This window comes from Poecilia reticulata, chromosome 6, assembly GCF_904066995.2.
Source record: "Poecilia reticulata chromosome 6, P_reticulata-male-v2, whole genome shotgun sequence".
Classification (NCBI taxonomy): domain Eukaryota; kingdom Metazoa; phylum Chordata; class Actinopteri; order Cyprinodontiformes; family Poeciliidae; genus Poecilia; species Poecilia reticulata.
Window position 1 is genome coordinate 9,080,336 of NC_088835.1, and position 26,520 is coordinate 9,106,855.

Below are 26,520 nucleotides of genomic sequence, written 5' to 3' on the forward strand. Positions count from 1 at the left end.
GCAAACAAACAAAATAAATAATTAAAAGAAATTGAGTTGCCAACGTTCTCTGTCAAAGTCAGTGGGCGGGTGAAACACGGTTCAAGGCAAGATGATTGGCCTGCATCTGAGTTGCTGTGCAGGTCAACCAATCATATTTTACCATCTATTTGACGACCTATCGTGATTGTTTGGCCAACGAAATGTGAAATAAATACCATCTGATATAAATAAAAGTGCTTTAAACAAATTACATATAAAGTTTTATTTTATTTTAATGTGTATTAAGTAAAAAAAAATTGTTAATTTAATTTTTTACTGTAAAAATGTAAAGTAAATATATGTTTATACTAAATAATTATGTTTAAATTGTTTAGTATATCTCGTGTAGTGATAGGATATACTATGCAGCCACATATATCAGTATGTAGTTAAAATGATTTCTGGGGTTGTGCCGTTTTGGTTCTACAATAGCAGGCAAGCATATTTATGATTTACTGTATATAGAAATTATAGTGTATTGATTGTCAGACAGAAAATCGGAGCACCTACATCTTCCAGAAAAATGTATCAAATTTATTGATGATTAATCAGTAGTAATATAAACTGTGGAACAAGAATAGTCAAAAACTTAACCTTGTTTATACCAATAAATCTTGCCAGACGCCTTCAAATATGTACACAGAGTGATATCTTTTCCGCTTACTTTCCATGCAGGTACTTTTACACAGCCTGTGACTCAGCAATAACTCTCAGCTGTTATCACAACATATTTATCCCCTCAAAAGGCAGTTCTTTTGTAAAGCAGGTCTTTAAATGACACAGTTTTAAAATGTGACAGTTCACATGCAAAGTGACAAGTGTTATAACATGCAGACATAAAGTTATGCTTCCAACAAGAAAATTCCAACTACAACAACAGATTGTTTTATTATCTTTATTTTTTATATATACCAAGACAGTTATATGAAATCAGGTAAGATAGAATTACACCCCACAAAACTGAAAGCACTGCTTTAAAATTAAGGAGATATTAATCAGTCATAAAAACATATTTCACAATAGAAAAGTTGTATAAATTGTTCTGTATAGTAATCGGTTACCGTACATTCATTCCCACACGTGAACGAACCAAGTCTGAGGTTTCTTGTGTGCACCAGAAAGAGAAGTCAAATAAGGCTTTTTTTTTTTTTTAAAGAAACATATCAACCAGCTTTCCCAGATCAACACTGTGTTTAAGAACCTTTGCATTTTAACGGCATAAAAAAACCTGTATATTAGATACAAGACAACCCCAGCTAAGTTAAAACTGTGTCAATATCAAAAGTAAAAGGAAACGATAAAAAAAGGACAAACAAAATAACCATGCAACTCTGCAAAAGTTCAGTAAAGCAGGTGAAAAATTAAATCGTAACCCCAAAGTGTTACAACGGGACACAAAAACAAAACAGCTTATCTGATTGGTCCTTTGAACTACATTCCTCATCTCAAGTTCTCTCAAGCAGCACTTATTAGCATACTTCGGTAAAAAAAAAGAAAAGAAAAAGAAAAAAAAAGTGTGCATTATTCAGAGTGTTGAAATAAAGGGTTCCTACACAGGTTTCCACTTTTTTCGGCTCAAATGTTTACATTTAGAACATTTTGGACATTGGAGTACAATACAATCATTTCAAAAACACCTGCACAGTAACCAGGTGTTTTTTTTTCCACAAAGCATAAAAAGAAAACTACAATATCGATGTTGGCTCCCAATTTTTTTGTTTTGACACTTTATAGGGCTGCTGTTTTTTTTTTTTTTGGTACAACTACTGAACGTAGATCAGTTTTACTTCAAACTCAACGCTTATTTGTGAATCAGGATTTTTTCCACTCCAATTCTTTAATGTTTGACATAAAAACCGACTTGAATGAGAAGATGAACGGACATAGACATGTCATTATTTAAGTAAAATTGTAAAAATAGAATTTATAAGACAACACGGATCTTGTAATTATTTTTGTAATATTTTCTTTCATCATATTTGAAATTCCTAATCAATAATCGGTGAATTTATTTAATTCACCGATTATTGATTGATCAGGTTGACAGCTAAAACAAATTTAATACTATTGAATAAGGAAATAAAATGAATACTTCAGCACATACACTTTTGAAATATAGAGAATACATTTTCAAATGCAGTTGTCTATTCCTGTAATCCAGAAACATTCAATTATCACTGAAATGTATTTATTTATTTTGTATTGTCCTGTATTGTTATTTATTTAAATGGTTACATACACAAATATTTGCTTAAGACTTACTGTGGCATTAAATGTGACACTTTTGGCCTTTAGTGAAGAAGCAGGGAAATGTCTGTTTGTTTTTTCCTTAGCAAGTCGGTGATGGGGAACATCTTGAATTTAAAATGTGGAAAATCACAGATAAAACATAAAGTGTATCATTCAAATATAAAACAGTGTAAAAATCATGTTGCTTATAGAAATTTCTATTCGTTTAATAGAAAAAGGTATGATAAGAAATGAAGTCTGGAAACTTAAACCAGATTTTCAGACAAAGAATTGTCTTTTCCCCATAATTCCAGACTTTTCAAACTTTTTCAAGATAGCGTACGAACTGTATCCAAAACATACGTATATGTTGCATTAATAATAATAATAATAATAATAATAATAATAATAATAATAAAAAATGCCATTAAAAAGTCAACAATATTATTCAAGTTAGCTTTTCATGAACGCTGCAGTTAAGTGTCGGGACACTTCTTGTGCTCCGTCTGCTGCAGGCCAGGCCGTTAAAAATTAACGAAAGTTACTGAAACGTTGCGTCAAACTAACTGAACATTACAGATGTCCATAACAGGTGAAAAGGCTTCCTTAGAAAGCAAATTTCTTTGCCACTGAGAACCTATAGTGGTCACATTTTCAAATGTACACATTACTCTGCCATGGGCAAATGAAATGTTGACACGCTCTCCCAAAGAGGATGGAGAATGTTTTGTTCAAGGCACCGGGGGACGAGGGAGGAAGATCCAGTAGCAAGAAGTGCAGTTACAGGTGCGGTGGCTCTGAAAGTCTTCACCTGAGGTAAGGGAAGAGAGAGAGAGAAAGTGGGAGAGAGAGAAAGAAAGAAACAGTCTCTAGCAGTGAGACTCCTTTTCATCTACAGGGAAGTAGCCGTCCCTGGTGGGAGGAGCTTTCTGCTGGGGTTTGTCGCCGTCTCCAGGTTGGACGCCCATCAGCCTCTCTTGTTGCTGCTTCGTCGTTGGTAAGTCAGTGGAAGGAGTGGTGAGAAGAATGAGGCGCTGTAAAGGGTGTAGCACAAATCCAATCAAAACACAATAAAAAAGAAATCAAGTAACTGTCTAGATAAAATTGGTCTGTTAAAGTTGTATTTTCTAGGAACATAGTCTGATTTATGACATAATCCAGTAACTATGTTACCTTCGGTTCTTGTAAAAAAAATGCTGTGACTCAAAATAATTTTTATTTCCCGATTTCACGCCTTGAAATTGGGCCTCTGTGTCTTTAACAACTCCTGCTCTTTCTGAAACTCTGCCTTTGGGAAGTCATCTCAACTTCACTCATTTATTAACTGTTTTAAAAATGTTTTTAACAGCGTTTCACTGAGCTCGCACAATGAGCTGAGCACATGCGCAGTTTCACCAGGTGTTTGCCAATTACTACTGGCTAGTCTGAAGGAGCTGAGTGGGAGGGAGGAGGACGAAGAGGAGGGAGGGTGCCCTGCGAGACAGACACTTAGTAGCTTGGAAACTGCAACTGTGAGGAGTAATTTCATTCTTGAAGGTGGAGTTAGGTCCTTCCAGGCGTTTTGCACAGCAGAATGGTTGCCATGGGAGATTGAAGGATTTCTTAAACAAGCATAAAAGAATAAAGGCAAAACTCCAGGTGTGTTTTTGAGGTGGGAATAACATTATGACATCACGCAGGGCTCAAAAGAGTCAATTTTACATGATCCTGCGCCTTTAATAAGCCAATATTTAATTTTATCATATCTAATCTCTATTTATCTATTTATCTCTTGAAATACATTGAAAATAGATAAATCACTACCAGCCTTTCCATTGCTTCTTAAAGCATGCCAATACTCTCAAAATATAATTTTCTGAAACAAAAAGAGCCTTTTGAGGTTCAAGTCACCTTCATACTTGTATGGAAGACAACAGCACCATCTTGAATATGATATATTTTATGCTTGATTTTAATAAAAATGCTATTTTGACAGGAATAGACACTTTGGTCACCAATATTTTGAAATTAATATTTAAAAACAAGACAAAGTACACCCTGGGCAGATACCAAGTCCATCACAAGGTATCACAGAGAGAAAATCAACTGGGGAACCTTCAGAGTTGGGATTCGAACCCAGGACCTTCTTAATGAAAGGAAACAAGCGTTCAAAACGCTAACACGCAAGTTACACAGCAAATCCTCTTAGTTTTTTTATTTGTTTTTTCCTGCACTCAACTCGGTACATCTAAAAACGAGATGAAACTTACTTCTTTAAGCGTTCCTGGAGTGAAGTAGAGTTTCCCTGCCGCAAAAAGAGGGATGCAGAGCATGGAGGACAGAGCCAGAACCCAGCCAATCCCGTCCCCCCATACTGGGTACACGTATTCATTGTTGTACTTCAGTGGTGAGTACTTGATCAAGGCAAAGGCAAAGGTTCCCTGTGAAGTGGAAACAAAAAGTCATGTTGGTTATTCTACTTGCAAGACTTTAATATGTGTATTACTTTCACACAATAACTGATATTTGTATTTCAACATAACTTTCTTTATTAAAACGGAGATGAAGAAAAAGCTGTTGGCTGCTTTGAGAATTAATAAACTGCAATTTTAATATCGTCCTGAAGGGGTCGCTGTTGTTTCAGCAGAATGCTGTAAAAAGACCACTGAAAATAAACATGAAACCTACAAAGCACGTTGCCGGGGTGAAGAAGAGCCAGCAGAACTTAATGATGGGGCCGGGACGGTACCCGATCATGTCCTCTATGTTGTCATAGTAACGATCAGCACCTGAGGGAAGACACAGTTTCACTTCCGTCAGCGCTTTGAAACGACTTATTTATGAAAAGAAAGATACCCCAAAGCTAAATACGTTGACTCACCATAAACCCAGGCAATGCAAACAGTCTCAAAAATAGCCACGAAAAGAAGGCACATCCCGCTGGCTGCGTAGTAGTCGAACAGCTGGAAGACGTACATGCCTCCCTGTAGGCACAAACAGGCAAGAATTCAACTAAATACAATCAGATATCTACATTTGCCTTGCATGGTTTATAGTTATTAGCTAGAATGAATTTCAGCTTGACATTTTTATTATTTTCTCTGATGTGTTACTTGCTTTTCCAGAACTTTCTTAAAGCTGCAGTGTTTAACTTTTATTAAAAAAAAAAAAAAAAAAAAATTATATATATATATATATATATATATATATATATATATATATATATATATATATATATATATTTACATATTTGTTAAAATTATCATCATGTTGTGACAGTATAAGACAGATAATTTGTGAAAAAAATAAGAGTTCCTTTGCCTTCTGCCAGTGGCAACTGCAGAAATACACCGCTCGATCAGAAACAACCAATGAAAGCCAGGGGGAGTGTCTTAGTACTGTCAATCACCCTAATGTATGCTCGATCGTTTCACAGATTATCCATCTCATATTATACTGTCACGATAGATAGTTTAGAAAAAACTTTCTAGGAAAAACTAGATATTTCTGTAGAAATTACATACTGCAGTTTTAAGCAGGGATTCCTCTAGTGTATTACAAGCCTGGCGGGCCACCAGGCTTTACTTGTGCCCCCACCAGGCTAAGTGTTGCTATTTTTTTTTTTTAAGTCTTTTTCAAATGTTTGCATTTTTTAAGACTTTATAGTTGATGTTCAGTTATTAATCCTCCAATCTTTAAGTAACACATAATTATCAAGTGATATATTTTCAAATTTCCTGTCAACTTTAAACATTTAGAATTCAAAAACAAGACAAGCCGCTGGATGAATGGCTGCTGTAGCAACCAACCAAGAGGCTTAGCAAGTTTTCTGGGGGAAACCTTGTTTAAGGTTACACCAGCATATGCTCACTGGCATTTGTGTACACTCTGAAGTGTGTTTGTACCTCTGTCAGCATGATGAGTCCCAAAAGGAAGGACACCACAGCTACCGCCAGGATGAAGAGCTCCCTGCGGTTTTTGCGGCGGAAGACGGTGGGATACATGTCCACCATGGCCGTCACCAAGCTCTCCACGCACACGAACTAACACAGGGAAGAAGTACAAATCAAAACATGACTCAGTATGAATCGAACAGCTTTTGTGTTGTCGATTGTACCTGACTGTCCAGTCCCAGGAACACAATCATTACGAAGAAACAGCAGGCCCAGAGAGGGGAAACAGGCATCATGGTGACAGCGCGAGGATATGCTATGAAGGCCAAACCGGGACCTGGATACGCACAAAAAAATGACCTCTTTGTTGGATGTTGAAAACAAATAAATGTTTAAATGTCTTTAAGCTTCCAGCGACTCTGTTGGAATAAACACACACCAGAGTCGGCCACTTCTGAGATTGGCACGTTTTGCTCAAAGGACATGAAACCCAAAATGGAGAAGATGGCAAAGCCGGCGAGAAAACTTGTGCCGCTGTTCAGGAAACAGAGACACACGCAGTCCCTGGAGACAGCAGAAACGAGGCACAATGTTTAAAACACGACACCGATCTAGAGCACAGACTTGACTGAGGTTTTGTAATAACAAAATGCCAACTGCTATAACGACGTAATGATGCAAAACAAGTGATATTAAAGATAATGTAGAAAGAAAAACAGACTTTTTTTTAGCCTTACCTGTAGCAGTTGTTGTTGTATTTGTTGTAGCTTCCTAAGGCTGTAAGGCAGCCCAGGCAGATGGCATATGAGAAAAAGATCTGCGTTCCAGCATCCATCCAGACCTTGGCACAAAGAAAACATTTACTTATTAAAGTCCAGAGGGACTAATATACATGTGCATGGTTAAGATATATGCTTTAAGGCTGTACAGTCATCGAGCCAGAATTTCAAAGCGTGACTAGAAGACAGCCAGCCCTTTGAAAGCCTTTAGGTGGATGATCTGTGAAGACATGCTCGAGACCCCATTCATCATCTCAGAGAACAAAGCTGTGCAGTTTGGCAGTCACCAGTTGAAACTTGCTCCTCTCCTTTAGGTGATAGAAGACTAAACATTTTGTTCCTATTGCGGTTTGCCACGCGGCCACGCAGCCACTCTCCCACGCCCGATGACCTAAGGGGCCACAAGTGTCAATTTTGTCTCTGCTTTCACTTTCCTGCATAACCGAGCGCTGGATTGAACGTGCTAAAAACGGCTAGCTACTCCTTTTGAGTCAAAAAGACCAAAATACTTTGAGCACTCACATTCTGAAATGAAAATGTAGCGCACACAAACACATGATACTTGAACTACAAGATCTGCTCTCCTCTAAAGTCCCGTCGTAATAACCACACCGAATCGTTGGTCTAGTCATAACAACCGTATTATGCATCCCATGTCAACCAAAATATGTAAAGCTCAAAAAGGATTTCTCTGCACAAAAGCCAAGACACATAAAAGACATTTAAAAACTTTAAATAATTAAGCTCTAGTCCTGCTTTTGAATTAGGGTGGCACAGTTTCAGGAAAATATTGAATTGACTCCTTCATTTACGCTTTAGTAGCTTTAGGTTTGCTAGTTTGTGTGTTAGCCTACTTAAATCCTTAGTAGTTGGGTCTTAGTCGAATTATCCATTTTAAATATTGATTATTTTAATCACCACTTGCTGGTGACTTTTCCTGTGAATTTTAGCTGAATTGTTACTCTACTTGATTCATTAACTCAACAAGTTTTAATTTCAAGAAACTTACAAAACACTAGTGCTCCTTCTTCAAATCTGCGGTAGAGATTGCTCGCCATAAAGAAACCAATTAATCTTTTAAACTGATTTAGCTAGATTGTGACACTAAACCGTTTCTAAGCCGAGCTTTATATGGTTTCGTGTAATTTACTAATTTGGTTTTGCTTTTCTTCCTGTTGCATACAGGACAGAAAATCTGGCTGACTGGAGTTCCAGACAACAGATACTTCCAAGATAGCGGCTCCACTAGCCTAGCTTGACTTGGCTAGAACTCTCGGGACTCCTATTCATTCATTGAGACATGAGAGGAAAGGAAAAGGAGGGAGGGCTGTTTCTGGGATTGTCATGCTGGACTGGTAGGTCTTTAGATTGTAGCTCTCATAGAGAAGCGAACAAAACAATCTGCATATTAGAAATTCTCCAGCAGGACAAAAAAATTATTTACATGGCTCAATTACGATTTGGCCAATGAAATTTCATCTAATTTTAATTTCCCTGCTGTTGACAGCGTCTTAAGTCACAAGTTACTGGGTGAGATGTTTTGAACTTTGCAGTCAATTTACACCATTTGTTCATTTGTGGGATGAATCGAAAGCTACTGACATAAATTCATAACTTATTTTAAAACTAAAGACTTAATCTGTCTGTCCATTCTAACATACAATCGAAACCAGAAACTATATAAAAGAAGACATGAGTTTATTTCAAACTGTCTGACCTGAAATCAGAATAAACTTTTCGCATCCATTTTTTTTCTATTTGCTAAATAAGGAGAGAGAGAATTTTTTAAAGTCAGTTTTTATGACTTTCTTCAGTCAAAAGTTCAAATACGCTATAGATTACTGTGCCTTTAAAGTTTAAACAATTTGGGACATTCGAAGCCATGTCTTTGGAGGCACACCTGAAACTCACTGCTTACCTCGTGTAACATGGAAAAGTCGAAAGAAACCAGTCACCGTGTCAGGAAGAGAACTGCAGACTTGCACAAGTCTTAAACCTACCTGGGGGTCAGACAGTCGTCCCAAATCGGGGTAAAGGTAGAAGTGGATTCCCCCCAAGGCTCCAGGCAAAGTGACTCCTCTGATCAGTAGGACCAGCAGCATGATGTACGGGAACGTAGCCGTGAAGTAAACCACCTGCAAGGAAACACAGCAAACTATCAGTTTGCTTTGCATTATTTCCGCTCATATTCCTCAACCTATAGAGGCGGTTTCACCTTCCCGGTTGATTTGACTCCCTTCCAGATGCAGAAGTAGCAGATGACCCACGCGACGGCCAAGCAGGCGACCAGATCCCAGTTCAGCGCGCCAATGTGGTCAATGCCAGAGGAAATTCTCAGGACTCTGCGCCTGCAGGACACAAGCAATCCCAGGATCACTCCGACATCCCTTGACAAATGAGCAACACAATCTGAAGCGATTCCAAGTCTGAAAGAGACTCGGATCTCTTGTTAAGTGACGGATATCTGGTGAGCTACCTTGAGGAGCCGGCGAAACAAAGGGACGAGGAAAAACAGAACTTACTCCCAAAACTCAATGACGGGAGAGGTGGTGTTCTCATGGTGATTGACGGAGCCGTTTTCCCTCTGAAATGCCATACAGGAATCTTGAATGAAGAGCAGACAAAAAGGACATTCATTCCCGCGAAGAAATCCAAGCTTTCTCAGAGGTTTCCAAGTTACACTCGGACGAGAGAAGCAATGCCGCCGCTGAGAGGGAACAGTGAAGTGGAGTGGAACACTCAGTCTTAAAACAAGTAGCTGTATTAATGAATGAAATGATGAGGGAAACCACTGAAAAACATCAGAGTTGTGATATTCAATTATGGTTCCTCAAACAAAACAAAAAAAGCTTGAATTTGGAGGCTGTGTGGGTACATGCTAGCAAGCTATTAGCGGCAAAGCTAACGTGCTACCGAGGTTTCATTCATTACACAAATAGACAACAACAGGAAGTTTTGCTGATAGTCATATACTAGATAGAATTACAAATATTCTTCTGTATTTAAATGTTAAACATGAGCAGCAGCCAGATATATATATTCAGGTAGTTTGAAGTTTCTGAGATGAGGTAAAAAACAAAACAAAAGTAATTCAGACTTTCTATTTTGAGTCTTTAAAGGTGGAAGCCCAGCCAGCTGCTCAATTATGTTCCTATCTATTTTATCTTTGTTCACTATAACCCAGTTATTAGTCCACAAATGTCTTTCTTTCATTGTTACAAGAAAAGAGAAACACAAAGAAGCAGAATGTATACAAAGCTGTAATCTCAAAACCACTATAGTCTGACAGGCTCCAGGGCTTGGAAATGGCTTTTTACCGTTCTGAATGTGCCTCAGAACTTGAAAGTCAAATCTAACAATCATGTCACACATACAGTATGTTGAGCCCATTTTCGTTACAAGGCGAATAAAAGTAGGACCGGCTAATCCTCCGGGGCTCATGATGCGTTTGAAATTGTATTTAAAGTAGGATTTATTTTAGGCATCTCACATCTGAGGCAAATTGTAAAAACGGAGTTACTAATTGTTGTGGCACGTCTGGTGCACTCAATAGTCAGAGATCAGAGTCGTGAATTAGAAAATAGTACTGCAAACTGTATGGCAAACTACTGTTATCTATCTACAAGACAAGGACAATGCATTTATCTTCTCTTTATTTACCTCATTTGGAAAAAAATAAAAATTATTTTGTACCGTCCTGTGTTTTCCTCTGGTTTAAGGAAATCTAAGCTAACATTCTTTGTGTTTTACACACGCAGCATCCATGATGGATACCAAACTAATGGCTGTTTGGAGACCTTTCACTTTCCTATTCTGATTTGTGACTTTGTTGCATTTCCACCTGGGAACTTGAACAATCCAACTTTCAAGTCGTAATAGAAACTGATGACAGCATACGTTTTCGTTCTCATTATATTTTAACATGTTTGGAAGTAGAGGTCGTCCATTAGTACTGTCCGAATACACTGCCCTGCCAGCATGGATGTTGAACTTCAGGGGATTTTGTTGTTGTTGTTGTTGCATTTCCAACTGGGAACTCAACTTCTCCACCTCACCTTCTGAGTATGCATAAAATGCAGCATGAATCCACAGACAAACTGTCCAAATTGAGAAACAACTGACACGGCCTGCGGTAATGAAAAACAGTGCTGTTGTCCCATCGATCGGCTCACCTGTGTTCCACGTGTTGTTGCAAGACGCCCAGGGCAGATCCCAGGTGAAGGAGTTGAAGAGAAAGAATAAGGCCCAGGCCAGCACCACAATGTAGTAGATGTTCAGGAGAGCGACAATCACCTGGGTGGCATAACCCACTCCTGATATGTAAAAAAAGAGAAGGGAGTCACTTAAAAAAAAACAAAAGTAAGTGAGAACAGCTTGTTGAGCATTCTTCCACTCAATCTAAGCTGAAGCTTTAGATTCACATGGAAGTAATCTTTGCACATTTCTAATGACTCCCAGACATCGGAGCTCTGGATTAAACCTTTGCTTCTGCACGTGTGTCTTTCCCAGATGTCATTCCTCAAGTTTCCCTAGTAGACACTCCCATTTAAAAAACACAAACAAAAACACTTAATATATAGCCTCCTATTGTTTCCACATCTATTTAACAGATTTCAGTGTGGCATGTGCAGTTATTCTAATAATTCACAACCACAAACTTTTTGCACTTACATGTCTGGAATTCCACTGTCAAGCCACAGCATTGCACAGACATGTTTGCTTGTTTTTTTCCACGGTGACGCCCCCGAGTTTCTTATGGATCTTATGTGGTCCATAAGAATGCAGCTTACTGTGTATTTCTGCACTGACCTACCAAACGATATTTACCTTCGACATATATAGACATGTAGCAGGGTGACGCCAGCTCCCGGCTGCAGGCCGAAAAACTGCTCACCAACAATGACCAGAGGTTTTAGCTATGATTGCGCGAAATCTTATTGCTTTGCAACTGATTGTCAACACTATGACAACTAGATAACAGAAAAAAGTTTAAACAAAAGTAGCGAGGAAGAGGGAAGTGGGTTATTTAAGCTAGCTTGACTTTGACAACCTTAGATGTGCTGTGGACTTCGGTGTTTCGGTTCATTTAAAAAAATAAAATAAAATAAAAGGCAACCCACACACCAACTTTCTCACCGATCATCAGCAGAGCAGGTGTTTAAATTAGCTAATAATAATAATAATAATCACAAAATAAACATAAACGTGAAAACACGATGCTTTAACAGATTGAATGTTCTCTTCTTTTTGTTGGAAATGTTGGCGTGTTTTTTGGTGTTCAGTCCTGATACATTCATGACGTTGTCAGTCAGTTGCTATGGCAACGAGTCTGTACAAAGCACAGCCGACACTGAGCGGCAGAAAAAGAATACGAGTGGTCTTGAGTTATTCTTCAAAGGTTTTCCTGTGTTGTTTTTCCCTTTGTTGTGGCACAAAACACTAAGTTAAGAATAGCTACATGTCCAGATTTCATTTTGTTACCAGAATTGTTGTACGACTGTGGCCGGGCTAAAGACGACAAAAAAATAAATTGCGGGCATGCGCACAACAATGGAGGGCAAAAAAAAAAACAAATCTCAAAGTGTTTCAAGGCAGAATAATAATAATTAAAAAAACACATTACCTTCAAATAATGGGCAAATTTTCCGCCAGCAAGTGATGCCGCCCTCACTGGTGTACTGTCCCAAAGAAGTCTCCAGGAGGAATACGGGGATGCCACAAGCAAACAGGAAGATGAGGTATGGAATAAAAAAAGCCCCTGTATACATTTAGGCAACAGTTCATAAGCACGTTAAGACTGTCTAACACTTGTAGCTGTGTAAGCAAAAACACAGCATCTTGCATAAATATCTATGCCCCTTAAGCCATTCCACATTTTGTTGGAAGCACAAACTACAAATGACTTTGGATTCTGCAGCACCACAAGCCTTTTTGGGCAATGTCTCCACCAGATTTCGACATCGACACACTGTTCCCATTCCTCTCTGCACAACGGCAGAAGCTTGGTCAGACCGACTGGTTAACTTTTGTAAACAGCGTTTTTTAAATGACACTCTGTATTTATTGTTTAGGTGATTTCTGAAGGCTGTCAGTTGCAGTGGATTTTATGTGGTGGTACCAGAGAAAAAGGGACTCAATGGTATGTTGTACAACTGGGAATCATTTTCCTTCCATCTCAGATTATGCACTATTTTGCATTTTGCATATGAAGTCATTTTGTGCATTGGTCTACCACATACAATCATAATAAAATCTATGAAAGTTTGTGGTTGTAACATGTCAGATTTTGTAAAAGCTCTGCTTTAAAAAGGAAGAATAATACTATTTAACCACTTTTCTACGCAGAGCGTGGCTTCAGAACATTGGTTTCTTTTATTTGTTTTCATAAATGACATCTAGCTATCTTTGCATAAACTCTGTCCAAAATGTCTGTTTGCCGGTGAGGTCCAAAATCCTCAGATGTGACCTTGCAAATGCTATCGATTATTCCTACCACTAACTCAATGCGGCTTCTGCTCCATATTAAATACGTGCAAATAACTGAGTATAGCAGATGAACAGTGTTAGTGCCACAATTGTGGGGCATGACAATGACAAGTAAAAAGGAAGTCCACCAGGTTCAGCTGGTCTACAAATCGAAACATGTTTTAACGAGGTCCCGGTTTCTTTTCACATTCCAGTTACCGCACCCTTGTTCCGTTTTAACTTAATTAGGGCCTGGTCCCTTCAGACATCAGACGGTTACCAAGAACCATAAAGATGACGATTCTTAGAGCTCACCTCCTCCGTTCCTATAGCAGAGGTATGGGAAGCGCCAGACATTGCCCAGGCCAATAATTTCCCCGGCGACAGACAGGACAAACTCGATCTTGTTGCCCCACTGGCCCCTGTCCATCATCTTATCCTCCGTGCTGGGGACGATGTCCAGCGGCCTGCCATGACCGTTGGACGGCTCCACCTTGGACGTGTTTTCTGCATCTCGTTTTTCACCTGCATCAAACGAAGCACAGAGACTGACTTGAATGGACGAGTCGGACAAAGGTTTTCCCTTATTTTATGGAGAGATGCAGACATTTTCAAATATTTACACAAATTGTTAATTTGAACACAAATGCAGCATATCTGTGAATGTAAGAACTTTTAAATGTATTGGTTTTTAAATTTCATTTAAGAAGCATGCATTAATTTGAGTTGATCCAACCAATAAAACTACAATAAAATGTATTCAGGTTTGTGATTGTGTTGAGACTAAATGACGAAAGGTTCATCGGGTTCACAAACTTTTGCAAAGACCTGGAGATAAAGTCTGTAGTTTATAGCAAAAGCCAGAATGCAATACAATAACCTCTAAATTTACCCTTAGGAGCTCTGATGATATGCAGTCGTCATTTTGATGGGTTGTACAGGTTGCGCAGGGCGGCATGAGAAAATGGGGTTGCTCACGGAAAAAAAAAAAAAAATGCTACATTCACATAGCAAGTCTTGATGCTCAATTCCGTTTTTTTGCTGAAAACCAATTTATTTTTTGCCTGGTTGTTCATTCTACTACTTAAATACGACTACAATCAAACTACTGTGTGAACGGTTTGCCAAAGAGACCAGCAGAGGCAGAAGAAAAACGGCACACATCATTATTTACGTCCGTCATTTACGGACATAATGGACGCCGGCGTGTATGGCTTGATTTTAAAAATTATTCAGCAATGGGAGTCAACAATATTGTCACAAAATCACAACATGAAGGAAGGTAATAGAAAGAAAGCATGCACTTACATCAACGCCGTAAAAGTAGTTAATTACCATTTAATGCCACATAGAGTCGCAAATTGGATTTATTTGTATGAAATGATCAAAATTGGACAGTTCAGATTGTGGTAAAGAAGTTGGATATGATTCACACATTAACATATTTTTGTATTTGTTATGCATGTAAGGTAAGGTGAGGTAAAAGAAAACAAAAAAGTATAAAACTACATATTGGATCCCCATATTTAAGAATGAGTAGTCCGCAGTTTACAGCTAGTAGTATGTGCAATGTTTAAGGAGCTAATACCCCCATGAACTTTAAGACTTTTTAACGGGTATTGTAATGGATTGCAGTTCCTTTTATTGTGACCTTGAATTTTTAGGATTTTGATTGGTTGACGAGAGGCCGGTTAAGAAAACAAAACAGAAAAATCAAGATCCCCAAAGGGGGAAACATATTTTCAGTACCATGGCTAGTTCTTAAGAGTTATAATGATGACATGCAAATGGCACCAAATGTGTTTGTTGGTGTCCGAATGGGCCCTTTTTTTTGGATGAGGTCACCACTGACTTCAGGTTATGAGTTCGGAGCTGGTGGATCCCTGAACCGGACCCAGTTCTGGGTCCAGTGCTGCTGAAATAAAAGTCCCACAGAGGAGGAAACAGGCGGCCCACTGACTGTGCTCACTCCTGTCAGGTTGCATTAACAGACGTCTCACCGGCCCCTCCGCTGCCCCTTCCTCCCTTCCACCATGTGGTCACAGCTACTGACCAAACTCAAACAAGCTGCTAATCAGTCTGCAGGAAACACGCTCACTCTAACTCAGCAACAAGATTCCATCAAACACATCTAACCTCTGTCATATTTTCACACTTCCAAGCCAATAAACACAAATTATGCCATGTGTGACCAATCTAGCTGCAGCTTTTCTTTTCTTTTTTTTTTTTAATGAAAAAGCAACACATGGGATGGGAATTCCATTTATTCGTCTGGTTTGTGCGAAGCTACCTTTAGGAATGTGCTCCTGCTGTCGGAGCGCAGAGGTCGAGCACAAGCGTGACTCTGTGCGGGGTGTGCGCACGGGGGGTTTGGAAATGGGAGCCGCTTTGAGGGCCAAGGTCTGCGGCGACGGGAGCCAAATTGTGACCGTGGTAAAAATAGAGTTCCTTGTCTTCGGAGGGCACTTTGCGAGAATGGAGGCTTAGCGCGACAAAAGCGGAGTATCCCTCCTTTTATTGCGCTGGCAAATGGCAGTCCTCACTGGCCTCACAGCCAGGTCCCTGCTTCCCTTCACTCTTCTTCCCATTTCTCCCAAATCGAAAGATATGTTTGTGATTTATAAGGAGGTTGCCTGCAGGGTGACACTTTTAAGATCCCTTTTTACACAACTGCATATTAGGTTCACTGTATGAAAAATATCACTAGAGAAGAACCGTCTACAGTGAGATTTCATCCCACCAAAGAGTGACAACAGATCCATTCGAAACAACATCGGGTGACTGAGCAGTTAAGGGAGAGAGATTGACAGACTGACCTACTGAAATTATGGGACAACTCTTTTCCATTGTGGAACAGTTTGAGGAGGTGAGAAAACAGAAAGAAACATTCAAAGCAAAAAACAAAACTTGAAGCTTTTTTTTTGGCTCAGATTTGGCAGATGTGTGAGGAGAGACGACAGACGACCGGCATTAGCTTGGACTCCCCAAGTTTCTGTACCCATTATTTATAATAACGTAACCTTGGAGTATTTGACTGTAGTCAATTTAGCTAAAGCTATGTTTATAATTAAGTTTTGAACATCTATGGATGCCCAAACTTATTCCACTGAACAGTCCAGTTTGTAGCCAGCCAGAGCAGGACCAAAAGCAACGCCAGTTTCTGCCATTTTAAAACCAATCTCAAAATTGTCCAAAGCGTTCTTCATGCTACTGATTTATACAGAAATCTAACATTTCATCCACAACATTGAAATAATGTATCTTGTCTAAATGAAGTCAGTTTCAGAGAGTGTTGTCAAGTTGATGTCAGCATGTGACTTCGTCTGATGAAGTAAGTTTATGTTATTATTAAAACCGCACAAACGAGGGTGAGTGTGGCACCGGGTTGTGTTTGTGTTTGAGACCGCTTTCTTAATAAGCAAGAAAAGAAAGGAGTTCCGGTGCTACCTGTTGATCCTACAGCCATTTTCCCCCCCATATCTGCTGATCTACATCTGATATTTAGACAATCTGAACAGCACAACTGTGACGTTTTTCAAATCAGATCTGCACCACTTTCATATCAAGTCCTCAATGAGATATGATGTTTTTCAGATGGTCCTATATGCCTAGTCGCATGTGAGTGACAGAATTTTGTGCAAGAGGAGGCAGGAAGCGATAAGATCAAATGTAAACAATGTATGAAGCAAACATGCCAGATGTTGTAACTGTTGCAGGTTTCAGGTGAACCCCTTTATCCAGTTTGTGCAGAGCAAAGTCACCTGCGTCAAGCTTCTCATACCAACACGGTACAGAGTGACAGACCTACAGCGACTGGCTAGCGGTTAGCAGCTTCCTTTACTGACGATAGCATCTGCCTCAAAGCTTCCTACCAGGCTCTAGTGTTTAAATGACTATTTCAAGTTCAAAATCTAATATACTTTGAAAAACGTGTGTTTTATATTTGTCTTTTGGCATTAAGTGATTGTCCAAAGATATTTGCTAAAATTTCACTTGGAGCTCATGCAGCTAATTTACTGTATTGTCTCAGCTGGAGGACTGGATGTATCGTCACACCTCTAGTAATTTACTCTGAAAACCACATTGTTTATACCACATTGCAATTATCTCTGGTCTATTAAGCATATGTTGAAAATGGAGCATGTTAAGTATGACTTATCAGATATACATGCTAAAATATATAAAATAGCATTCAAGCTAACCACTACAAATGTTTGCTTGTTTGCATTTTTTCCTAGCTCCTTCCTGTTCCTCCAATTCTTAAAAACATTTTTTGTCCTGTAAACACGACGGCATTTTTTCCTGAACCAGAAAAGTTTTTGACCATTTGTGGAAACGGTCTTTCAGGGAACCCCAAACGGTTTTGTGGTTTTTTTTAATGGCTTCCAGAGTGTAAATTTTGCCCTCGTATATATTTGTGTGGAAGGCAAAAACGCCTCTTTTATAAAAACAGTGAAACGTTGGCCAAAGCTCTAACCTGACCTATACCCCCAAACGCCTCATACATAACAGCAACAATTGCATATTTGCAGTCGTGCTGCAGCTGCCACAGAACCTCAACAATCGACCTTCAAAAATCCTCTGTACAACGAACTATTTTATTGAGAAGAGGAGGCTGATGAACGATAGAAAATATTCTTGTGTTTATCGTTAAACTCCTGTGGAGGCTTTATGCACAGGGGAACGGTCCCGTGTGGATGTGCACTGCAAAAACATGAAGTCTTACCAAGTATTTTTGGTCCATTTTCCAGTGCAAATATCTTAGTACTTGAAATAAAACAAAACTAACTTACAAGTAACTTTTCAGCAAGATACAGCAGCTTGTTTTAAGCCAATAATTCCTTAATATTGATGAAGTGCTGGTTCGACTAGCAGATTATTTCATTTGTTGTACTTTTTCATCAATATCAAGAAATGATTCATTTAAAACAAGCTCCTATATCTTGCTGAAAAGACACTTGTATGTTAATTTTGTCTTATGTCAAGTGTAAAAAGACATTTCCACTAGAAACTAGAACAAGATCGGTAAGATTTTATGTTTTTGCAGTGCAGTTGTTTTCGCAAACCTGGTTGTTCAGATTGCTGCCAACAACTTTAAAATTTCACAACAAAAATCTCCTCTAAACTACAGTTTCTAGACCCTCGCCCTCAGGCCGAACATGAGCGGGTGTCTGTGCTCACACTCTGCGGCCCGACCGCTCCAGGGCAGGCAGGTCACTCTGCATGTAGCGGCATGCCGACTGAACGGAGGGTGGGAAAACCCACAGAGCAACTTCTAGCGATTAAAGGATTAAGCAAACAACCCGCAAAGCTCAGAGCTAAGGTTGAACGAAAGGAAATTTTAATCTCAGTTTGTTTTGTGTTCGGGTTTAAAAGCGATCAACATCTAATATCTAAAGGAAAGCGATAAAGAGTGACCCGATAACCGATAGCGGTTCACAAATTGACAGGAGAAAGAATAAAACTGAGCGGTCAGAGACTATTAGGCTGCTTAGATCTATGTGAGAACAGAAAGCACGTCGCTTTAAAGCGACTTGAGACATTTCTTGCGTAAAGGCAATTATTGGGGTTCCTCTTACTCATGCCAGAAGCTGACACGTCCATGATTGCCTGTGCCCAGAGGCTCTCTCAGCTGGATGAAATATAACTGGTTTAGTTACTCAACAGAGTCACGAACAGGAGAGTAGCATGATCTCAACCGTCTTAACGTCATCAATATCTCTCAAGCTAATTGTTTTTTTCTATGAACTGCCACATTCCCAGTGCTCAGCTATAATGCTGATATTTTATTTACAGTGTTACCAATAGGGATTTCGGAAACTGATCACAGACTTGATCGGAATCGGGTGTTTCGTGCAGATCGGGGATCAGATATATATTTACTCTAAACACAGATGGGGATAATAACAGTTAGCATCTACTGTTATGTTCAGACCGTGCATTGCAGTGCAAGACTAGTTGATCGCATTTTCTCACCAAGAAATGAGTAAGCACCTGCTTTCTTTCACTTTCACTCGTCTCTCCAGTTCATTTCTTTTCTCTTTTCATTTTTGTTGGATAATAATTGATATTCATCAGTTATTAATGTAAACTTTACTTGTTCAGCTGCTTATTTTAGACCTTATTCATATAGTGATTTTTAAGAATGCAGCCCTAATTCCCTTTTTATTACAGACATTAATGCAAAACAGACTATCTCAGATATTTTTTTGTTTTTTTTTGGGAAGAGTAGCACAAATGTCATTCACAGCCAATATATCCATTTCATCTCAACTCAGATCCCCATGATCTTTTTGTAAGTAATCTTATTTTATTCCTTATCATAACCATTTTTGCTATTTTAGTTTGTCAAAAAAAAAAAGAAAAAAAAAGATTTCAACATTCTTCTTGTTCATTTGCCAACACATTGAACCTCTGTTCACTGGTCTAATCAGTTGATTTTTGTTCAAAGAAATTGAGCTCACAGAACAAAAAAAATACCAATATACTCAAGAATTTATTGGTATTTTTGATGGGACCTAAATTTCAAAGTCCAACTTGTGACATGTCAATGAAACTTGCTATTTATTGTGCTATTAGCCTCCATCTATTAGCCTCCATCTGGCTGCCTTTTGCTAGATTTCCCAGCGGAGTCCCTGTTAAAGACTAATATTCTACAGACATCCATATAAAACACACTGAGAAGCATCACATGTACCAACTCATTATTAATCAGGTCAACATGACAAATAATAATAATAAAAAAATAGCAGGATAACAACTGCTTAACGGGTTGAGCTGCAACCCCAAGCTTTATCTGACAGTTCTTCAGCTTTTGGATGAATGTTAGGCAAACACTTTCTTCCAAGCATTCGTATGGAGTTCTGCTGCTTGGAAACCAACACAAAAAAGTTTGAAGATAACTATAGATGTATAGATGTATTGCTTGTCAAAGCCAGCTAGCAACGAGACGGATGATTGTTAAACTAAAACATGATTGGCAAATAGTTATGTGGCACTCACCTTTCATAATGTTGACAGACTGGCAGCCTTCAAGGAGAGAGCAGGGCTGTCGTATGCGGGCCGGCCACCGTTTCAGGTTTCACTATATAACATGCATTGATGGGCGGAGATAGAGGAAACTCAAAACTCTGGCGCAGCCTACATTGAGATTTTCCCTCTGCTTTGCCTCTCGCTGAAGAAACTCCCCTTTTATCCATTCACACTCAAACACACACACACACGCACGCACGCACACACACACACGCACTCATGCCCTACGGCACACTGGAGGTCTGTGCTGCCTCAGTGTGGTGGGCTGATTGCGTAACCTTTTGACAGGCTCGTTCTCCCAGGGGTTCTGCATAAACTGCAAGGGATAAGAAAGAAGAAGAAGAAAAAAAAAGTCACGCTGGATAAGAAGAGTTGTCTGATTGTGTCATATGTATGCAAATGTGTTTCGCTGATGCAAATTATTTAGCAGCTGAAGCTCGCCTGACAACTAATTTTGTTGTTGTTGTTTGTTTGTTTTAAAGTACAAAAAGGCAGAGTAATTTTGACAAAGAGTTATGCTAATATTTCAGACGTCTGCGTCTCGCGGATGGTAATTAAAATGTCGCTCCATCTTCGTGAAGCTGCTGCTGCTTCCAAACATCCTTAATTCGGCCCCCGGAAAGCCGTCTTTATTCTCCGCAGCCAGATTTGCTCCTCACAGGCCCAGCTGCCCATTCAGAGCATTTTCCCACCACAGGAGTCCAGAGAGTGGACTGGTTCGACTGAAGCGTTTGTTTTATGGTCACAATCCAGGTTTTTTTTTTTTTGTTAGTATTTATTTATTGGGGATTGGGAAGCAGAGCAGGGAAGGAGATACTTTTCATTTCTAAAAACGCTTTGGGGTGAGCTGAAAACACATTTATTTTAGGAGTAAAACACTGTGCATTTAAATTTGACCCAATTTTCTTTGACACCCCTAAAAAATTTTTTTAAAAAACCGAGGACAACTTTCTGCAGCAACCCAATAGACCTGCTTGTAATTTGCTCTCAGTGACAGGTCAGGGAGAAAGTTGTGGAGAAATTTCAAACAGATGAGACCAATACTTAGCTTCCCCCGGCCCCCCAAATGTTTTTCTCCAAAACACTTGAAAGTAAGTGGAGCCTCACATTTCAGCAGGACGGACCTAAACATGCTACATTTGAATGGTTTAAAGCACATCTGTTAGAATCTCCTGGTCGTAGTTCAGAGATAAATCCAGTTGTTGAACAAATGGTCAAAGTCGCCTCGCAGGAGCCGGTAGACATGCAACAAAGCGAGTTTTTTTTTTGAGGAACTAACCAAAACAGTAAAAAGGGGAGTGAAAATAAATGCATGCCACACTTTTCAGATTTTTATCTGCTGAAAACAAGAAGTTGAAACACTATCAACTACACTATGCACTATCACAGTTTATGTGGGTAATATAAACATGTTCAACATTTCAGCAGGAGCATACATTCCTTCCTCATGAACTGTAACTTTTTGATTTGTCGTTTTTCTCGTCGTTCCGTCTCGTCCTGCTTTCTTTAATGCTGCAGTTGAACATCATGTGTTGAGCTGAAGATGCTCTGACTTTTAGTTTCTTTCTCCAAAGTTGTGTTTGCTTGTATTTCCCTCATCAGATCCCTGCTTTGTTTCCGTTCGTCAAGTGTTTTTTTTCCCCCTTCCCCTCCCCTTCACACACGGTTCTAATTTTCAAACCGTCACGCCTGCATCGGGTTGTTTACCTCCACCTCAGCAGCACTATACATAGTTTCAGATTTGTAATTTTTTCTCTCTCTCCATTCCCTATTATTTGTTTTCGCTTTATCCACTCGTGCCCGAGGAGCGGCCTGCGTCTGCCAGCTCCCGACACATCGGCACGCTGCTCACCAAATTGTAAAATCTCTCTCGGCAGGTTTCAGCACGAAGCGCAGTCGGCTCAACCTTCACGGCCGATACGCAATTCACGCACATGCCAGGAAAACTTTTTTCCAAGAACTCACTGAGCTGATCTGTGTTTATATAAAACATGGCTCTGCTTTGGCCTTCGTCTTCGTTTTGCTACAAGGGCACGATTAATCCGTTCCGCTGCATCCCAGAGTATTGAGCAACAACTGTGCCAACATGACTGTCTGCTCGTGAAGCGATCGAGGCCGTAGGAAATTTCCAGGGATTGAAAGCGTCGGACGCGTTCGACTCCACAGCAAACATGGAGCGTGGAAACACGGTGAGATTAGAAAATGCAAATAATGTGGATGATCACCCTCGGAGTGCAGAGCAGGAAAAACCAGTTCGCAAAGGTGTCATCTTTTAAAAAAAAACTTTACTGCTATGACTTCTGTTGGCAGACAAACATGATTTTTGATACTGTAAAGGACAGAGGAAAGAGGACAGCCACTGTATAAACTGCGTCTCCTGTTTCCTCTCGCATCTTTCCACCGATCTCTAACTGTTCTGCCACAGGCCAAAGCTCCGACTCTATTGTCTGTGTCGCTTACACTCAGCCGAGTCCCTCAACTTTACACAAGTGCAAAGTTTCTTTTCATGTGGACGTCAGATTTAGTTTAAACTTCAAACTTTACGATTTGGTTAGTTACCAATATCAAGTGTAATCAGCAATAGTAAAAGACAAAACAAATAAATGTAACAAGATTGTAAACATTAAGAATTGCACCTTCAATTTAGAAGCACCTGCAAGTGTGCACTTGACTTTTGGCCGGAGTTGTGCACCTTTCCAGTAGTTTTCCACAGTCGACAAGTTTCAGCAAAGCGTGAATCAGTTACTTTTAAATACACAATTATTCTTTTAACTCTGAGATTAAGATGGAAAACAACAGTTCTTTGAGACCGATGACTGCTACTTCCCCTTTCTTTGTCTCTTGTGGGGATTTATTTTTCTTTGATCGACTGACAGAAGAATGAAGATCTATGCAGGTGGTTGTAAAGCGTACACTTACCATGGGTGTTAAAGCTGCACTATGCGAGTTTATAAATTATGTATTATGCTGAGACAGATAATCTGTGGAAAATTGAGCCCCTCTGCCTTCTCTCAGTGCTAACTAGGAGAAGGCAGTTAAATTAAAACAAATACAGTATACATTATGATTTTATTCTGTGCGCGTTCTGGTTGGGTCACAATGACCCTGCGTGCACTTTTATTGTTTTTTTTCTGTGTGCAGTTTCAGGAACTGACGGTCTGATGGGACAACCCCACCCACTTCCCCACTGTCAGACTGTCATTTGCCGCAATCCCCCCGGGAGCTGCATTACACTAAGACTTAGATTAATCCACGATAAAGCAAGTTTTAGGTCATTGGCTAAAATTTGGCTAAAATTTACAAAGCATAGACAAGGCAAAGGTCTTTACAGGTTCTTCAAATAATTGTTTTGAAACAGAAGCTGACGAAGGCTGTACCATCTGGAAGCATCATCCTAAGAATCTGTTTCTGGTGGTAGTGGAGTATTTCCACAACGGGACTGGAACAATGAAACAAAATCTTTCCGCTTCACCCATAAAGAAACCGTTTTAGAGTGGACAATAAAGCAACCTAACATTAAACTTTTGGAATCATTGTGACAATTACAATCAAAAGCCACACGTGTTCAGGGAAACCAAACTAACATCTTATGCTGCATTTATGTCACAAGTTTGTTAAAAGCTGAAAGATGGAGTGTGTGGTTTCAAATTGATAAAATAAAATTTTAAAAGTATGGGGTAGACACGTGTTTATTTCAATCCTGTGTGGATAACAGAGATATTTCACTATGAACCTAATTTAAAACTTCACATTATCCATGGAACAATTGTTAAGTATTTTATTGCTTCAGTTCACTTTTAAGTTTTGCTGTTTTAGGTATCCTTGCGTCTCTTAGATTCTCGTTTCTGGTGCATCACTGATTAATCACAGGTCTGGTTAAGTCCTGCCTGATGTTGGGTCCTGCTCAACCAGAATATACATGCCAGAAGGACTTGAGTAAAACAACTGAAAAACTAAATTACTTAGCATAGGGAAAGTGTAGATGTCTATTCACCAAACCGAGATAAAAGAAAACTGAAATGAACATGTCATACATATTTATATTAAAGTCAGTCACAGTCCTGTGAAGCTATTACTACACCAACTAAGATAAGTTCATTACTCAACTCACATTTACTCAAAATAAAATAAAACAAAGCTCAGATTTTTAAAATTTTTCATTTTACTTTAATATTAGAAATTTAATTACTCTAACTTAGTCTGGGCCTTATTATTGGAGCTTATAGTTTCAAAATGTTGCTAAAAAAATAAAGTGATCAGAATTGTTTACAGCTCACTTTATAACATGCGTATACATGCTGGTATCATGAAACACAATGCCCCTAAAACTGGTAAGTGGACATACAAGTCAGCACAGTGGGGCTGAGCATTTTGACAGTAAACAAAATTTTTTGTCTCTGCCAAATTATTGCCTAAATATTTAGTTTGACATTTATCCACACCTTTAGAGCATGTAGTAACACCTTTCGAGTCTATGTAGCAATAAAATCCTCCTAATAACTATCATTTACCTGGGAACAAGAGGGAGCAGCAGCAAAACAGCAACAGTCAACCGTTTTCTGTGGAGAAGATTAGTGAGTTTCTTAAATAAAATGTAATCCTCATCACTCAGATGCAGTAACAGTACACCAACATCTTGAACAAAAGACAAATTTCTAATGCCAAATAGGAGCAGGATCTCAAAAACTGCAATCCCCCACCCCCCCCAAAAAAAACAATTAAAACAAATATACTCAAACAACATAACCAATATCGCCACCTTCTGGTAACAATAAAGTTCTCCCCCATTTTAAATCAGTTTACTACAAATATTTTCCTCCATAGTCTGACTGAATACACGACCCGCAGGAAGACCTGCATTAGTCTCTGTGTCGATAAGAGCCTGATGAAACTCACTGACGGTGTAATTTCTTACATTTTTACAAATAGCCACCTGTTCTCCACAAACTAAGCATATTACTTTAACGTCAGCAAAGCAGAAAAAAAAAAGTTAGCTGAACTTGTGATGGTAAAATCCCTACGTTGTGCGTCGGTCTTACTGTTTTTAGGGCGCGCTGACATCTCTCTGGATAAAGTGCAGGGACTCTTTATCAGCACTGAGCAGGCTTGGACTGTGCACCCATAGAGATAGCAGGAGCTAACGGACTACAAGCGGCTCCTTTCAAAACAAAAGCTGTTTTTAAAACAGTGAATACTCAATACAACATGACAAGCAATTCTACAGAGAATAACACTGCACATATAGCTAAGATTTAAAAGGAGTGTAAATATAAATCAGTATGTTAGCTGTTCTTCTGAGCGCCTTTAAAAGTCTTCTTTCTGTGAATAATAAATGAAGTTAAAACCTTGAGGTCGTTTCAATTCAGTGACCTGAAGATTAAACGTTTTAATCCCAGATTTGGGTCCTCGCCCCTCTTATATTTGTTCTTTATAAATGATTACCAGAGCTGTTGCACCGAGCAACACTCTGTTAGTTTTGAAGATGATTCTGTCATCCAGTCACTTTCCCAACGCAGCCTGGTAACTAATGAACAGTCGAGTTGGTGCTGCAGTATAAATATCTGGTAGTAGTTCTTGTTAAATTGAGCTTTAGCCCCCATGTAGAGTCATTGGTAGAAAAATAAAATCCACACACGAGCATACTGTCACTTTCTTTAAATTATGGCCCAAATCCTTTTTGCCAAAAGTGATTTTTGTTTTTTGTTGCTTATCTCATCTTTTGGCAAAAATAGAGGTGATGATTTTTGCAAAAAAAAAAAAAAAAAAAAAAAAAGGAATACAAAAAAAGCACTTTTGGCAAAAGAAATTATTTAGGCCATTATGTTTTACGTGAGGAAGGTGACAGTCATTTATTGCTTCAGTCTATTAATGTTAGTCCTTTTTTCTGAAAATGTTTTATTGAGTCCATTCCAACCTTTTCTCTTATGTGTCGTCACTGCTGACAGAGCGACAAATTCCATTATGTGAGGACTTCTTTGACCCCGCCCCATTAATCTAAGCATAAAGATGGTTGTTTATGATGCTGTTGTATTCTTTTCCTTCTCTTTTTATTTATTTGTGTAGTTTGCTGACTGTGCAGCAAAATGCACTCTAGGGAAAACAGAGTTCAACTGAACTGAGGT

At 39.1% G+C, this 26,520-nt stretch overlaps 1 protein-coding gene across 3 annotated transcripts; it reads right to left on the reverse strand.

Moving 5' to 3' along the window:
* Positions 1-902: 902 nt before the first annotated feature.
* On the reverse strand, positions 903-25,703 carry slc6a13 (solute carrier family 6 member 13). Of its 3 annotated transcripts, XM_008411138.3 has the most exons (17): positions 25,438-25,703; positions 24,910-24,957; positions 20,369-20,714; positions 13,682-13,891; positions 12,525-12,659; positions 11,074-11,214; positions 9,424-9,505; positions 9,117-9,249; positions 8,902-9,036; positions 6,860-6,963; positions 6,562-6,686; positions 6,347-6,459; positions 6,135-6,272; positions 5,111-5,213; positions 4,918-5,018; positions 4,500-4,670; positions 903-3,284 (listed from the first exon to the last, which is right to left on the reverse strand). In XM_008411138.3, exons 3-17 carry the CDS (start codon positions 20,373-20,375, stop codon positions 3,120-3,122), a joined length of 1,863 nt encoding a protein of 620 aa, XP_008409360.1. In that variant the 5' UTR covers positions 20,376-20,714; positions 24,910-24,957; positions 25,438-25,703; the 3' UTR covers positions 903-3,119. The 3 variants fall into 3 exon arrangements, with proteins under 3 accessions (XP_008409360.1, XP_008409361.1, XP_008409362.1); XM_008411139.3 differs by lacking the exons at positions 20,369-20,714; positions 24,910-24,957; positions 25,438-25,703 and having other exon boundaries at positions 12,525-12,594; positions 13,682-13,834; XM_008411140.3 differs by lacking the exons at positions 12,525-12,659; positions 13,682-13,891; positions 20,369-20,714; positions 24,910-24,957; positions 25,438-25,703 and adding an exon at positions 11,729-12,460.
* Positions 25,704-26,520: the final 817 nt, after the last annotated feature.